At 35.4% G+C, this 17,806-nt stretch overlaps 2 protein-coding genes across 8 annotated transcripts in view; one reads left to right on the forward strand and one right to left on the reverse strand.

Annotated features, from left to right (window-relative positions):
* RPS6KA5 (ribosomal protein S6 kinase A5) overlaps nt 1–2,528 on the reverse strand; it is a 68,676-nt gene extending 66,148 nt beyond the window's left edge. Inside the window, exon 1 of the mRNA XM_085225496.1 lies at nt 2,405–2,528. Coding sequence (XP_085081622.1) covers nt 2,405–2,420 — 16 coding nt within the window. The 5' untranslated portion in view covers nt 2,421–2,528. The remainder of the gene's footprint in view (nt 1–2,404) is intronic.
* DGLUCY (D-glutamate cyclase) overlaps nt 1–17,806 on the forward strand; it is a 38,853-nt gene that overhangs the window by 2,758 nt on the left and 18,289 nt on the right. For 2 of the 7 annotated variants that reach the window (XM_085225502.1, XM_085225505.1), the window contains exon 1: nt 14,568–14,679. In XM_085225502.1, coding sequence (XP_085081628.1) covers nt 14,577–14,679 — 103 coding nt within the window. In that variant the 5' untranslated portion in view covers nt 14,568–14,576. Of the gene's footprint in view, nt 1–46; nt 243–7,650; nt 7,669–7,748; nt 7,768–7,996; nt 8,102–14,122; nt 14,186–14,567; nt 14,680–17,806 lie in introns of those variants that run through there. The other 5 variants (XM_085225504.1, XM_010711825.4, XM_010711823.4 and 2 more) reach the window with 5 other exon arrangements.

Consider the following 17,806-nt stretch of genomic DNA (forward strand, 5'->3'; position numbering starts at 1 on the left):
GAAAAAAATGTTGTGGGAAATACCCACATCACACAAAGAGATAATTGAACTGTTTTTTAAAAGCGTCACAACATTTCCTCTTTGGTTCTGAAAGAGGTTGTATGCCAAGCAACTTTGAGAGCTGAGGTGAAATTGAAGTGCTCAGTATACAGTCTTCTGAGAGGAAATGAGAGAGAAAGAGAGAAGAAAATGAGTGCTTATATCTGCCTACTTCCAGGGTGTCACTGCTTTATGGTATCAAGGTACGTGACTTACTTATTTTCTGAAGTGGAGCTGCATACAGAAACAGTAGCTTATATGATTCTAAGAAGGCATCTAGGACTTTCTTGTGGTCACTGAATTGTTACAACTGTAGGTGCTATTTTCAAAGTACAAGTGTTGGAAAGCTGGATATGAAGTGTTTCCTTCAATCAGCCCACTGAGAATATTTGCAGAGCAAGGGAAAAAGAGGAAAGTTTGGAAAAGCAAAATATGAACTTAAGGAAGGACTCCTCATGAAAGACAGCCATAAAATAAAACAGACTTTGGGTGAAATTCTAGTAAGGTACTAATTTGTAGTTTTATCTGTATTTAAAAATGCTCTGTTGTTGTAGTTGTTGTTGTTTTAAATTGAACTTTTGTGCTTGATAACTGTCAAAAAGTAGATAGAGTAGGTAAATTTGCTGCTTAAAGCATTTTTGTATGAAACTGCTCAGGCCAGGAGTTTTATGTAAAACCACTTAATGTCATACCATGAAAGGAGAAGTTATGCTAAGCATCCAAGCCCAATCTTTCTTTTAACGGAAGTGGTACAGCTTTGTCAGGAAATGGATTCTTTCTTTAAAGAGTGAATGATAAGTGATGAAGATATGTCACTGATTCTAGGGTTATATCTCAGCATCAAAATGTATTTCTATGTTTAAACTTAAGTCCTTCTTCAGTTAGCATTCATTTCTTCACTGAGAATTCATTTGTTTTTTTTTCTTCAATTACAACACATCTACTTTTCCTAGCAACAGTTTAAAAATTTTAATTGTTAAGAATGCTTGTAAAAGAGAAATAATTAAAAATGTTACATTATTTGCTTTCTGACGTGGAAAAGAAAAAATAATGAACACTATTTAAAAATGTAAAACTACCTGTTAAAACAGAAGTAGAAGGTTGTTTCAATTTCTGATCTGCATAAATGCTTAAGCTAGATAGGGGTAGAATTTCTGGTTAATACAGAAAATTGGTTTTTGGGTCATAATCCTCAATCATAATTTAAATTATTTTCAAACTTGTCATTAAAACCATTAAACCTCTGAGTAATACTGCAGTGTAATTAAACCCCAAATCCTTTTCAGAAGACTCATATGTGAATTCTTATAATTTGAAAACTGACTGTAAATCTTGGAGATGGGGACTTTAAAAAGGAGAAGCTAATCAACATGATCTGAAAGCTCCAGATGAGGAAATTAAAACTTTTAACTCAGCACAGAGACCACAAGTACATCTTGATAGTTGCAGAAGCCACGCATCTGCTCTCTCCACCCCCAAAAAAGGAAGCAAAAAACATGAGGGGGGAAAATAAAAGAATAACAGGCAAAGATTGAAGGTATGAGCTGTAGTTCTTAAAGAGATCCTACCAAAAAGGAGATAGTGAGAGAAAGTACTGCTTAATGAAGAGGGAAAGGTGGTTTATGAAAAGCATAAATGAAAACTAATAATATAATTTCCACTTTTTTTTTCTACTTACATATTTAAGCATATTACATCTGTTAAATTGCCATAGAACAAAAAAGCGATTAATGAAGTGACCAACACTGCAGAGATTCTTAGTTACTTTTTCCTTTACCTTGACAAAAGTTACGTGGTTATTGATTCTGAAACTACTCTTTTGAAGAGATAAGATGCACCTTTTAATTGAGATAGCAGAGACGGCTAAATAAGAGAACTGTATTTCAGAGTCTGGTGATATATCTCTAGGAATTGGGAAAGAACCTGTAGTAAAACTACTGAGCTCTTCAGAAAAATATCAAAAACCTCTACTAGTTTCAGGTATTGTACTAGATGACTGGAGAGCAACTCTCAGCATAGTGTAATATATTACAGTATAATATAATATAATATAATATGATTTTAGATAAGCAGCATTACAGCTAAAAAAAAAAAAATCTCTTCAAAAGGCCCAGGAAATTATTTTGATGAGAGATTTGAGTGACTATCATTAATTTTAAACAATTATGATAAAACTAAACTTCATTACAAAAATAATACATAGCTTTTAGACATGATTCTAATGATACAAAGCAGCAACAAAATATTATGGTGAAAAATCAGCTGATAAAACAAATATCTGTAATAATAAATCAGAATTTTTCAATAGCTCTTAAAAAAAAAATCTAAATAATCTTTAAAAGGAGAGAGAGGGAAGATTTTTTACCTATTATCTCCTGCATGGAATGTTGTCTTTTCTGTTGTATCTGCCACTATTTCATATTCAAACCCAGAATGTGAAGCACGAGTCTCCTCACCTCATATTGTTCAGTGAAATACTTGCTATGGGTGGGGGACGCGAACCACACACTAGTAGCTCTTTGTAATCCATGTGCAGTATAACTTGGACTTAACCACTTGTTCTCTGAGCAACATGGATATGCAGTGTGCCCTTATGTTCCCATCAAAACATTATTTTGAGTAGGTAGTGAGATGCAGTTTTTCTTAGTTTTTTGGATAATTAATTAGTCAAAACTGTTCCCCTCTGTGACAGTATTTCTCTTTAAAAAACTATGTGATTGAAGACAGTGCACAAGTATAAGATATTCATTTGCTTCATATGATAGACAAAAATGCTTTCTGATAGCAAGTGTTAACAGGACAGAATCATGAATTGAATTGGACGTGAGCCGACAGTGTTCACTGCAGTTCTGGAGTGTTATCCTTTGATTAGAGGGAGTAGATGAAGGATATCTCTGCAAAAATCATGATTCACTGATGGATTCACAGAATCCCTCCCTTTTGACAAACAGAGTGTTAATCCCTTATTTAAACTTGTATTTCAGGACAAACCAGTGTGGTTCTTTCTGCAGCCTTTTATGTACCCTTTCTGACTTCAGAGAGCCCATGAAAAAGTCATCATTCCCTCTCGAAGGCAACAGTTGCCTAATCTTTCCTCTGCCTCTTTTTCACTGCATTCTCACCCCTCTGCATTCTCACCCCTCCCGCACAATCCCAGGGAAATGGACTTATTCTCCTCCCACCCCCAAAGACTACTTGCATCTGCTATCATAGCAGCGACATTCGTCTTCAATTGCAGATCTAAGGATGTTATTGTCATGGTTCCAGATGATTCTGAACATTAGCACTGTTTTCTTCCTATTAATGCTACTACCTGCCTGAGTTGAAGCTTCACATTGCATCTGTCCTCTTACTGTACATGAAGCTTTGGGTTACAACAATCTGTTTCAGTCCTGGTGATTTCATTGGCCTGTGGTTTTGTAAACTTCATTCCTGTTGAGATTATTTAAAGTGACAGATAGAGAAATCATACAGTGTTATTAAAACAGAGCTCTCTCACGAATAACAATAAACCCAAAACATTTAAAGAAAGTCTGGCAATCCATCTTACTTAAAATTCTACTACCACCTGTTAACAGAACATCAGTTGCTTATTGTTGGCTGTTTGCTTGAGAGCAGCTTTCCTCTTGTCTTTCCAGTTTGATTCTTTGTCTTGCATCTAGCTATTAAGTTCATATATTCATGCAATAAATATCTCAGCATTCAAGTTACCTACAGCATTCATAAACAATATTCATAAACAAAAAAGCCACACATCTATTCAAATTTACTTTAAAAATCTAAATAAATAATTCTAAATCTTATTTTTTTATGGTATTGTATGTCAAAGACTCTTTTCAACAAAATTTTCAATCTAGAATTGAAAATGTAAGCTTATGGTTATAGTCACAGGACAAAGGTTCAGTGCAGATAAGATTGCATCACACTGCAGTAATGCTGAAGAGCTCTAGCTAAAGAGCTCTACCTGTAGACTGGCACTCCTTTGTGCTAAGTAAAAAAGATGTCCCCCCAAATTTCCCATTCATGTAATGTGATGGAAGTCCTTAAAGCACAACCGTAAACTGGAAAAATTCATTTTTTCACTGAAAATTTTTCATCTGATAGTTACCATATAAGGCCAAATATTGATTCTCCGTCAGAAGTGCATGTCTTTTAGGAACTAAATGGTTCATCTATATAAGCATAGAGTCATAGAATCACCAGGATTGGAAAAGACCTCCAAGATCATCCAGTCCAACCATCTACCCATTACAGATATTTCCCACTAAACCATGTCCCTCAGTGCAACAACTAAGCATTTCTTGAACACCTCCAGGGTCAGTGACTCCACCACCTCCCTGGGCAGCCCATTCCAGTGCCTGACCACTCTTTCATGGGATAAGTCTATATTACAGTTTATTTATAAGATGGACAATTGAGATCTGTGAGCTCTGAATTCAAGGTGACTGAATTTAGATGCATATTTGTTAATACTCTTAGATTTTTTAATATATGTAGCTCATCTCCTAAACTGTACCTGCTTAATATACTTTGCTTTGCACACTTTCTTTTGTATATTTAGTAACTATAGAAAAGTCATCCTATTTCTCGAACGTTAAGATATTCATTTTAAAGTGTATTAAAATAGCAGTCTTGAAATAACTCTCTTTAACTGAGAGCAGTTTGTTTTTATGTGATCAGCCATGAAATGAATACACACATACGTATGTTTAAATACTCATATACATATATAAGTGTGCATACCTATGTACATATATGTGTGTATATATATATATATATGCATTCAGACATTTTTCAGTTGAGAGTTGGAAACCAAGTACTGATAGTAGCAGTTTCCTCCTTCAAAAGGAGTGGAAAATATTCTGTAATATTTTCCAGACCAAGGTTGCACCTGCTCAGAATGCTTAGTGATTTTACTTTCCAGTAATTGAAAAGAAAAAGCATATTTATTATGTGATTAGGACACCACAAACTTGTTAACTTTTATATATGGATTCATACTCTTTTATACCTTTTGGTAAGCTACATTTTGTATGTAAAATATAAATGTATATAATGTATGGCTCTGCAATATAATTATAATTTTTATCAAGGGTTTAATCTTGTCCCATACACATGTATTTATAAAAACCATGTGATATATTGCATATGCCTTCTTCTGTCTTGTCTTTAAATTAACTTTTCCCCCGTGGCATATCATTTTTTGACTCAAATTTGTGTGTAGTACATAGCTTGTTCTCAAAATCTTACATAGATGAAATACAGTACAGCAGACGCTTAAGAACTTTGTCTGCCCTTGAACTGAATAGGACTACTTATCTCTATTACTTATATTCACAGAAGTAGTGTAGGTTTGAATGCTTACGCTGTAAACTCAGATACAAGGTTTTTTGCATATAACCTTACTCAAAATAAATAAATAAAAATAGTAATAGCTTTAATTTTGTTCTATCCTCCTTCTATACGAAATACAAAATCAAGTCTCCATTAAAAAATTGAATTTTGGAACCAGAACATAGTAAGAGAAACACTCTGTAGTTCAGGTCTTTTTAAAAATGTAAAACGAGGCTATAGATACATAAGGCATTTTCAGCCCTTAGTTTCTTACTCTTTAGTAATGAACATCAAAATGATGACATTAACATCTCTTTCAAGTCAGCTAAGTGATACTGCAGCATTATGAATCATCTCTAACACTGAGCTGCTTTTTAAAAGCACAGTTTTGTGATGATAAAAGGTTTGAAGGTGACAAGCCTGCAGATCTTATTCTACTTACCCACAGATCATAGGGAAAGCTTCACTTCAAAACATCTTTCTCCTAGACAGTACTAACCACTGCAGCCATAGAGGATGTCATTCTCTAATTCATCAAGGACAATTGTGGTGGACAAGCACAGCTGCCCAGTGGGAAAATTACATTGTATGCAAATCTTGAATGACTGCTCCAAGTTATGGAGAGAACAACTGGAAGCACAGGGGAAATTTCTGATGCCTCCTCTGCGGTACCAACAAGCTACAAACCTCTTTTCCTATAATCAATGTGGTTACCATTAACTGATAAAACTAGCTAATTCCTGGCTCCTACAGATGAATCAGGCCAGTGTAGCAAAACCCATTTGCTTGATTTAACTGCCACATCCTCCAGATTTTCTATCCAGCATGATACAGAAAAGCAGAGGTCCTCACATGTTCGCTTGCCATAGTTTCATACCGTATGTAAGCATGGGAAGAAGAGCTGTGGATGAGGTACAGGTCTTCATTTGGGTCCCATCACAAGGGACTTTAATTGTGTTATTCAGGATTATAATTAATCCTGCAAGTTTTTATTCACAAGTTCAAAGATTTATGGGCTCTGCTTGGCCGTCTATCAGGATGTATGAGTATGCAACATCTGTGTTTTCAGAACTTGGGCATCATCACAGGGAACAAACTAGCACACTTCTTTTTTATGGCAAATAAATTGGTCATTGCCAGCCTTAGAGAATATGCTTAATTGTTGATTCTGCTGCTTATCACTATTACTTTTCATCAGCTGCCCTACTCAATCAGTGTTTGTCAGTCAGGCTATGCACAGGTAGAATGTAAATGTGTCTGCAGGTTTCTGGCTGCACCAAACAGACCATCAAGGGCAGGTTTCAGATAACCGTGGGGACATAGTTATGAAATAGTATGTCAGGTATGCAGTAATGAAAACATAGAAATGCAGCCATAACTTGTCTGAAACATGACAAAGCCTTTTCAGACAGAATGGATGCTGCAGAACAAAGCTGTCCAGGCATCCTTGATAATGCAAACTACTATTAAATATGTGGGCAGTGTGGATCCTCCAAGATAAAATGGTATGCACTCCAAGTGCATACCATTTGCCATCACATGGAACAGCTGCTGACAGCACTTCACCAACAGTTCCTTCTGGAAGCGGCAATGAAGCTGTATTCTTGCACAGCCAGCCACTGACTGACCTGGTTATCCAAATGATACTGTTTAAGCCAAGAGTTCCACATGTGAAGTTATGCTTGGTCCTTCTGGGTTCTTTGCAATACTTCTTGGTCTAAGAGTTTAAGGAATCAAGTGGAACAAACAACCAATGTCTGTATCTCTCCATCAGAAATATTTGTAGAGGCAAAAATGTTTATGCTTGGTAGCTTGGTAGAGGTAAAATTAACCAGAGTTTCCCCGGGTCTAGCCTACTGAGACACTTGCATTTCAAAAAGGCTCTCTTTGTGTGAATACCTAGGCTACAATGATTCCTTTAGTCACCATACCTGAGGAGTGCTTGGTGAGAAGCTAGAGGTGACTTCACAGCTGTCAGTAGACACGTGTGAAATGGCATAATCCTTGGGGTAACATGAACGATCCGTACAGCAGGAGCATAGCGTTGTTTTTTTGGGAAGCATAATACTATTTCTAGGGTGTGTAGAGAGCAGAACATCACTCACCTACTTACACCTGGAATTCCTAGGAAGGAACAGGCACCCTGACAGTGCTGTGATCACGCATGACACGACTGGGTGTAACCTAGGCGGTGGCATAATTTCTTATCAAGATAAGCACCTATGACTGCTGCTTTACAAATAAAGCAGTACAAGTCACTGTACTTTGCCCTATGGACTTCCATTTTCATTCCACGTGAGTAAGACTAGAAGAAGAATTTTCCTCACCTCAGGAATTTTTATCCAGCTAGTGCTCATCGCCTCGGTTCCAAAATGCAAAATTCTGCTGGTTAGGGTAGGAGCTGGGGTGAAAAGCTGGTATTTATGGTCAGTGAGGACAGCCCTCCTGTGTCCTCAGGCTGCCTCAGCACCAGACGAGGCCTGGATGAAGTACACATGACTGGACATAGCCTGGAGAATTGTGGAGCAATTTTGAATCTCTTCTGTAGCTCAGTGTAAATTAGGCAACTGTATTTAAATTCCACCCTCATGTGTTCATTTTTTTTGTTTTGTTGTTGTTGCAGTTGTTGTTTGTTTTTCCATTTGTTGAAGTTGAATAAGCACTTCATGTCATCTTAAATGAAAGCAACCTCTGGTAGATCATTTGCTCTCTCTTCTTACTGCAGCTGGTAAGTATTCCTGTGAGCAAAGTCAAAGGCATGAAAGTGGTGCTTTTAAATCTTGGTAAAGGTTCTTGCCTTCTCGTATGTGCATGTTTTATCCTGCTAAAGCTGCAGATAAATGTTCCAGTGCTTGTTGGTCTCGGGGTTATGTAGGATGATGCAGGAGGCATGAAGGAACTAGATATGATCGAAGGAGTTGGAAGGGTGCATGAAGACATGAGGAGGGTATAAAACACCTGAGAAGGATATAAAAGCCTAAACAACTCCAATCTTGTGTAGATTATGTCCATGCAGGGGTAGGGCCTGAACTCTAGTCTCTGGAGAACTGGTTTCTAGGGAACAGTTCACAGCCTGGGCTTTTCTCTAGTCTCTACCCAGATTTCTCCACATCAGTAACAATTTATTTTGTTCCTGAGTGGAAACTAACTGTAAAATAATATAAGCATAGTAGAAATTCAAGGGATGAGTGCTATACAAGATGTGCCTTGCTAACATACAGTGCTGTCTGACTTTGGATCTGGTGATTGCTTTCTGTTGCTTGTTCTTAATATACTGGGAGAAACTAAACACTGTGTGTCTTTTTTTAGCAAGTAAACAATATTGCATCAAGGATGCATTGATTCTCTTACCAGTTGCTCATCTTGACACAATCTGCAGGATCTCTGCTGCCTAAAGCTAAAATACTAACGGAAACTCATTTAAAATTCTATTTGTGATGCTTATTTAAGGTTCCCGAACTTCAAAGCCAAATACTCTGTGTTTCAAATGTAAAGTTAAATCTTAATTTGCTAGATGAACCACTGTCTGAAAATACACAAAGCATTTCCTCTTTGAAATTACACACAGAGCACTTCTGTGCTTTGAAATGATTCAAAGCAGATGAGGAGCAAAAGGATCATTAACGGGTTCTTCAAATAAAACATTACAAATATGGCTGTGAGACCTGTTTGGAAAATGAGATTAAATAAATTTTCAGAGAAGTTTGTGTGCTTTTCACAGAAGTCTTTTGGCAGAATTTCAGATGAGCTTCGTAATTAAGCAACAAGTTTTTTAAAACCATGTTTACATTAAGAAACCTCTGTAACCATATTCATACTAGGGCAAGGCGCAGTACACAAAGGGTTTTCATAGGTTATAATTAGTTTAGGTTACTTTCCATTATGTATTAGCAAAGGCAGCCCGTGTGCTGGCTCATGTTTCAAGTGACCCTGCTGTTGCTGTTCTTGCAGCAGTAGCTTTGGGTACATTACCTGCATGACAATGTCTAAAAAACCTACCCAACAGTTTTAAGTAATGATCTCTGCATTTCTTTGGTCACTGAGCCAGTACATGTCATCACCCTGTCTTGTTATCAAATTTTAAATTGAAAAGAGGATAAAAGCTACAGGAAAAATGCAAGATTATATTCCATAAGAGAGTTTGGCTATTTGCAAACAAGTCTCCTTGCTTGGAAAAATTACTGTGTTAAACCATATTTTTATGTATACCAGTACCACTGAAAAAGCAGACCTGTAACATCAGAAACTGTTAAAAACTACTTTCCAGTCTTCAAATTGACTCATATGTTACTGCTATCAGCAGCACAGGCTGTTGTTTCTCAGGTGATTCATTTTGAAAATTACAGAAATACTATATGTATCTTTTATTTCATAAATTTTCTTGACATTTGTGAAGGCGAAACAGTCGCACTGATGCTTCTGAAGAGTATATGAATATGAATATAAATATAATAACAGTTAAGGATTAATTTTTATCTGGAGTAGTTCAGCACAGTTGTATGGACACACCCATGCATCACAAAATTGAATCTTTCTGGCACTTAACCAGAGTAATAAACTGAGTAATTTACAGTGTGGATCTTGAATCTATACTCATCTTTAAATATCTGCAAAATTTACAGATTCACTTTCTTATTTTGAAAATTCTAAGGTCATATAAAATCCTTCACTTAACATGCTTCCTTTTTCAGGATATCAAAAGTGATTATACTTGACAGATTATAAAAATGCTTTATAAACCTATAGTTCAGTCAAGAATTTAATGTGAAGGTACATAATCTTGCAAGGATATTTAATTGTTCTGCTGACAAAAATTAGTGAGATGCAATGGAGGAAATAGAAATAAAGCTATGCTTAATCCAAGCCCATCATCTGTAATATTAAGAGAGTAAACATATATATGTATATGTATATATATATGTGTGTGTGTTATACATATATATAGATGCTGATACTGAGATTCAGTGAAGTCTACATCTTAAAAGTGTACAAAAGTATTATTGTATGTATTGTGTTTTTTTTTTTTTTTTTGTAATTTACAAAGTTAGATTACATTATTTCAGAACAAGAATAGGAAAAGTGAGTTTTAAGGATGAAAACTGAGAGAGAGTTTGAGGAGCAGCCAAGAAAAACAGCATGGATGTAAATTGAAAAGAGCTAGTGAAAGAAGAGGAAGCACTGAAGTTCTGAAGTTGCCAGAAGGTGCAGTCAGTTAGAGCAAGGTAGCAACCTCCAGGAGTCAGCCCAGCTTAGATTTGTGAGATGAGGACTGAGCTCAGGGAGGACAAAGGCAGAAAGAGGCACACTGTAGACAAGAGGAAGGTGAAAAAAAAAAGCCCAGGATGTGCATATAGTGGGGTGTACAAGGAGATTACTCCATCCACCAAACAGGCCATGTGATATACAGGACTACCTCATTATTAAATTCAGTCCATAACTGCATTTTTCTTGCTTCATGTTGGGTATATTGGAGATAATTTGGCAAAGATATGTGGATGCTGGTAAATTTTTTCAAGTATAGGTGTAGAATATTTAACTCTTGCCTTGGTAAGCAGTAACTAACTTTATTAGTAGATAAGGATTAAAGTTAAAAAATAGTAATCTGTCAGGGAAGGGTATCCCCCTGGAGAACATCAAGTTTTTTAGCAGAATAAAGTAACACTCCTCTCAAAATGCCTTTTGCTTACCACGAATTGTGAGATTCAACGGAAGAAGAGCACATTCCTTACAATGAGTGATAAAGATGACTCTTAGAACCAGTTCTACTCCACTTAGAACCCATTCTAATCATGTCATCAAAGATGAGCACCTCATTGCTCACAGTCACAGTACCCAACAACGGTCCTAAAAACTACACGCAAAAATGGTTAATGGCTTGGTGTTTCTCTTGGCAAGAATTGATCACAGTTTCTGTATTAAAAAATATTTTTTTTAATCTAGCTTTTCTGAAAATCATTTTTGCCTAGATAATGGTGCAGTCTGTAAATCCATGGGGACAAGATAAATCAGGTTGTATTTGTCCGCCCAACTCCTCTGAAGTGAGTGGTACTATACAGATGTATACTTAATCATAGAATCACCAAGGTTGGAAAAGACATCCAAGGTCATCCCATCCAGCCATTCACCTACCACCAATGTTTCCCCACTAAACCTTGCAAAATGATATTTTACATTAAACTTAGTAAAACCACATCCAAGACCTATTTAGAACTTTTACCAAACATTTCTGATCATCACTGTGATGGAAAGAAAAGTTATTTTCCTGAATCCATGTATATTTTTAAAAATCAACGTCATTTAAATACAATGCTCTTTCCAACTTCCTTGTCGAGACACAGGAGCACAGCTCAGAATGTGGCAGCATCCCCACATTGATAGTGGGTGCCATTTTAATGGCTAAAGACAGCAAAGCATTTTAACAGTCATTCATTTAGTTTCAGTATATAACACTAAAAATACACATGAAATAATAAGTTGTGCTTCTAATGTGAAACCATATTTTAAAAAACCTGGTTATTTAAAAGTGATCATGACACCCAAACAGTCATCCCAAACAGGCCATGGTCATTTTGTCCTCAAGCTCTTTTTCAGGTGGTCTTGGAGATGGCTGGGGAATCTAAACTTAAGCATGCCCCCTAGCATGGGGAAGCAACATACTATGCAGAAATTAGCCATTCTTGAGGAAGTCAGATAGCAAAAGCTACAGTTTTACTGTAAGCATCTGATGGTTTTTATTGTCTCTTCAAGTTCAGTGACAAATAAATTAACAGAAACATAATCCATTACTGACATTATAGAGCAAATACAATGATCTGAAGTTACAGGTCAAAATTTTATCTTATAGGAGACTTTCCCCATAGTTTTATAAAATCAGCACAGGGACTTCAGTGATCACAAATGGTTGTAAGGTGTGTTTTCTGTCTCATCTGAAATAGGTGAGTCATCTTACTTTTATACAAAGGTAATGTTTAAATTACTCACTTCCTAACTAGTTCATCAACAACATATCTTGCTATGTAGCTAGGGGCAGTGTACACAGATTGAAACTACAAGGTCAAGAGTTTCTATATTAGAGCCAGCATTTTGACACTACTGATAGTCATAGTCAAATAGCTTGCTATCTACTTATACCTTTATGAATCTAAAAAATTTAGGTGCCTAAATGTTTGCTAATAAAATCCCACTGGACATAAATTCTGTGCACTGGGGATCAGACTTGCCCAACATCACACTAGGGAATTTGTGGCAAAATACTGAGCTGAAGACAGCTTTTGTCCCAAACTAGTTTCCTGAACTTCACACTGTCTTTCAAATCAAGTAAACTAGTAGTTCTTAAGTTCTTAAAAGGTTTGCAAAGATTCTTAGAAATAAAGGATCTCTTGAATACGTCTGTCTGAATGCATAATTCCATATTGGTGTTAGAAATTCTCTTTGCAGTAAAAATATTACAGGCATTAATAGGCCTGGATCAGAACTCAGCCACATTTCTCTATTCACATTCTTGTTATCCTAGAAATATGCATTTGGAGTTGTTCATAATTTTGCAATGAAGACTATTGTTAATTGGCATATACATTGATATGTAAAAGCAGAGAAGATGGGATGAGTTAGAGACAGTAAGTTGGAGTTCAAGAAAAATGTGCAAGCTTATTTCTTTTGGCTGACAATGTTATATAAATATATCAAAATTAAGAATTAAAGATTTTTGAAGTCCAGGTACAAAGCTCACTTAACCCAACTTAACCTCTCAGAATTCTGCAAGCTTTGGGAAATATTTTGGACAGAACATATGATAAGAGTTTAATTTCAGTCAAAATACATAATTGCTCTTTCTTCAAGTTAATTAAGGTATGAGTTACGCAGAGATACACATTTTCATAATGAAGTGGCTCAAATGCATTCAACCCCACTATGGAGTGAAACCTTCTGCAATCATAGTTACAAGTACAAAATGTAGATCTTTAACAGCAAAGTTAACTTTTGCTGGAAGGTTGTAACTTTTCATTGCACATTAATTTACTGGCACCTTTAAAAAAAAGAACAACACATATTCTGTCACAAAATCATCATAGAATCATAGAATTGCTCAAGTCAGAAAAAACCTTAAAAACCATTAAGTCCAACTGCAAAGTAATCTTACTACCCTAACTGTAACAACCCTCCTCTAAATATGTCCCTGAGAAAAAGGGAATCATCGTTGTTGCTTCTCGTGACTGACACCAAGAATGGCTTCTCCTGAATTAAAGAAAAACTTGGAGGATGGTAATTCAGTTGCTTGGAGGATAGTTCAGTTTCTTTATTCAGAGTGAGAATATGATTAGATAAACAAACACATTATCTCTGAATTAGGTCATGAAAAGCAGCCGAGGTTAAAAACATAAGGAGCCAAATTATTATTTTACTCTAAAATGCATTTTACTTCTTTTTTACAGTGGTATGATAAACACTTTTTAATTCTGGATAGTTTAGGTTAAGGGAAAAATATTTTAACTTTAACAATACTGTAAAAATAGACAGTTTTAATCTCCAATATACATCGAAAGAGTAAGATACTGGCTGTAATTTGGGTACTTATCTCTATTCCTTCTCCAGATTGAATGAAGTGTGACTTAAACTTCTACATGTTTGTTTTCCCAGTGGAAGAATAGCCATAGCATTACTTCTACATAGTGAATATTTGAAAAGTATAATAGATGTGAAATATATTAAAATGACATTTTCTGAACATAGTTTTTTTTTTTACCACAAGATTGCATTGCTAATCGTCTGAAAGCATTTTCAACAAAAAAGTAATATTATAGATTGTATCTTGGTAAGTTAATCCATTTATATTTTGGCAATTCTAAGAACATAGCAAATTTTGGAAGAGTGAATAGTCCAGAAAACAAAAATTTAACTACAAAAAAAGAAATGTTTCTTACGTTACAGGCTTGCAAAACTTGGCTTTTTATCCTGAATGTTAATGATGTGCACATCTCTGGCAAATTTAGTGAGAGATACAGTTTGCATTTAATCAGAAAATGTCAATTAAGTAACCTTTTAACTTTGGTTTGCCTGTTGGGTTCTAACTAAAAATTTCTGAGTGATAACAAACTTCGTTTGGGGAATGAGAAGGAAATTTAAATCATATTCTCCAGCAATTTAAAATGTTTTTAAAAAGTATTTAAATTTGTAACTAACATCTTTCTGTTAAGGCCAAACAGATGCTTTTGACTGGAGGTTTGAAATCTCTGCTTCCTCATTTGCGAAGAAGAATAATTCATTGCAGCAGAGTTCATAACAGTAACATTTCTGGAATGGCAGAAGGTAAGGCGACTTAACAGCTCTACATGGAGAAAGACTCTGTTTTGGATTCATAGCAATGTTTTTACATATATTTTTTCTTTTCCTATTCATGATGTTTACAAAGGAATGTAGGACTCTGAAAAGCAATGAAGTAAATGAGAAGAAATGTCAAGTTGACTTACATTCTTAACTTGTTTGGGTGTTTTTAAAATCACATGACACTGTGTTCTTAAATCACAGAGCTTTATTAGAGAAAATGTATCATCCTACACATGTAAAGTATTTCGACTTTGTTTTCAAAGCTATAGTATATTCTTCAGCTCTCTGTTATGTCAGTGAGAACTTATGGATGCAGAAAGTATCTGAAAAAAGGTAAATTTGGCTTTCCTTACAGACATTACCATCGCATTTATTATGTCACATAATGTGTTCGTCACAGACCTTGCTTTACTTAGTGTATAGAGATGTATGGTCATGGAAGTGATTTTCTGCTTCATTTGTTGCACTATACTTCTAAAATAAGTATTTCTTGTTGCCTTCACTATCATCCACAAAATAAATCAAAAAACTCTTTCAAGATTTCTCTGAACTGGAACAACAGCACGTTGAACTCATGCCTTAATTGATCAGCATGTCCAGCTTAACTAAAACTGTTCAGGAATATATTCATAGTGATGAATACATAATGCAAGTATATATTTCAGCTGATATAAGAAGTGAAAAATACCTTTTCATCATAAAAAAGTAAGCATAATTATCAGGAGGAAGAATAAAGTTATCTAAGAGTCAATAAAAAAAGCTTCCTGACTTTAGAGTAGAGACTTTAGATGTTAGTCTGACAGAAGTGAACAGCATTTCTAATACAGTGCTCTCCAAGTTCAATTCACTGACTAAAGCCACAATTTTAAGAATCTGTGAATATAATCAGCACAGTAGAAAGTGCCTGTAGATTTCACATGGGCAGAAGAAAATGAGGCTGTAGGGTAGCTCAGTGTAGTCTTTTATTCTGTGGTTATATTTAGTATGTTTATTTAATAAAAATTATTTTCTGTATTTAGCAAGAAGCTATTTCTGTATTTAGTAACTTTTGTTAGTAATAAAAGGAATTTTTGTGCTGAATAGTCCTAAAGGAGCAGTTTGTGGTCACATTCAGTATGCAAATACATGCTTGCCTCAATTTAAACCTTACTTTTACATTTTTTCCACCAGGAACAGCGTTTTATCTTTTGGTTTCTTGGTTAGCTTTGGTCAAAAGTAGGATTTGGCTGTTTTCTACAGGTTTTAAAGAAGATCATTGATTTCAGCTGCTTCTTGGATGACAGACTACCATAGGAAATTGGGGAATGGGAGCTTCTGCACAGCCTCTTGTCTGTCTGCTGTCTGACACAGTAATAGCTTCCCAAGACACACTGATACACATTGCAAAAAATATGAATGTCTTTAGAACCAGTTGCATGAAAGTAGTCAGCAATTTAAGTCAAAGTTGATTCTAAGTGAAGAAAGTGTAGCAGTTCTGTTCCTCTTGTGAATTTTGATTTTTTTTCTATTTATGTGTGTGTGTTTTTTAATTAGAAGTAGTAGCAATGCCTAAGATTCAGTGTGAGAGGCAACGGATTATTCATGAGCTGTAATCCTGTCTGTTTAACTGCAGCTCAAGGTAACATTCCATAGCAAACAAATTCTAAGTCAGGCACGTCCAACCCACAGCCCACCGCTGGCTTGGCACAGCTTGCACTACGGCCTCCCCCTAGCCTGTGCCATCATGGCAGCAGCTCTGTCCCAGGTTCACACCCATAGGACAGATAGATGCTTTTTTTTTCCAAGATGAATAGTATGGCACTATATTTAATTTGTAAGAAAATAGTATCAGTTTTCAAATATTACAATTTGAAAAGACATTATCTGCAAAAACATGCTGCCAAGTTCAATGCATATCAAGGAATGCTTCATAAAGACATAATAACAGAACTGAAAGCAAGCCTGTCATCTCAAAAAAATCTTTTTTAAAAAGTTAAAACTAAAAAAAAAAAACATTTACTGATGTTGAGTTTGTTCAGCAACCTATGGAAAGTATGGCAGATACAATGTGTCCTGATAAAAAACAGATTTTTCTTGAATCAGTTTGTGTCTCCAGACTGCAGCCAGGGAAACTGAAGAAATAGGAAAATCTATCAAAAGAACTTTGGAGGGTAAAGCTGCTAATTTTGAATGCTGCGCTTTGACAACTGATGAAAGTACTGATGCTACATATATGGCTCAACCTGCCATTTTCTTTAGAGGTATTGATGATGAATATAATGTCACTGAAGAAATGGCTTCTTTGCTGCCATTAAAAGACACAGCTAAATCCCTTGATTTTTATGAAGTAGGAAAAATTACACTAAAGTGATTTTCTTTAACCCTTGCCAACATATCTGGCATCGCTATGATGGTGCCCCAGTGATGGTTGCTTAAAAAGAGGGAATTCAAAAGTTAATAGAACATGATACAATTGCCACTGGCAGATCATGTTTGATGAACTATCACTGCATTGTACATCAAGAAAATTAATGTGTGAAAGCTTTAAAAATGGATAATGTCATGCAAATAATCATCAAAGCTGTAAATATCATGAAGTGCAATGGACTGAATCATCACCAGTTCCAGGAGTTCCTTGAATGTACATATACAGATTATGAGGTCATCATTCACTTTTCTGAAAGAAGGTCAGGATAAAATGCCAAAAAGATTTCATGATTTGTGAAATGAAATCAAGTCATTTATGGAATCAAAAGGAAAATTTGTGCCAGAAATTGAAGATGAAAAATGGCTTACAGATTTATCATTATTGCTAGATTTAAATGAGTTAAACATGAATCTTCTCAAGGTGAAAAATCTACTTATCTGTGCAGTTATCAACTTATCTGTTTCAAACCATAACAGAGTTCAAAATGAAACTTGAATTATGGTGAGCTCAAGTTACAGAAAGTGATTTCATGCATTTTGATGTGTTGGATTAACACAGGCCTGTGAAAAGAAAAAATATGCACCCTCGCTTTCAGTTTCAATAAATGAATTTGATAACAGATTTCAAGATTTCCAGAAAAAGCATCATTTTTTTTCTTTTATATCTGTGGTTCCATTTTCAGCTGAAATAAATGCATTACCT

The sequence above is a fragment of the Meleagris gallopavo genome, chromosome 5 (genome assembly GCF_905368555.1).
Source record: "Meleagris gallopavo chromosome 5, MGAL_WU_HG_1.1, whole genome shotgun sequence".
NCBI lineage: Eukaryota > Metazoa > Chordata > Aves > Galliformes > Phasianidae > Meleagris > Meleagris gallopavo.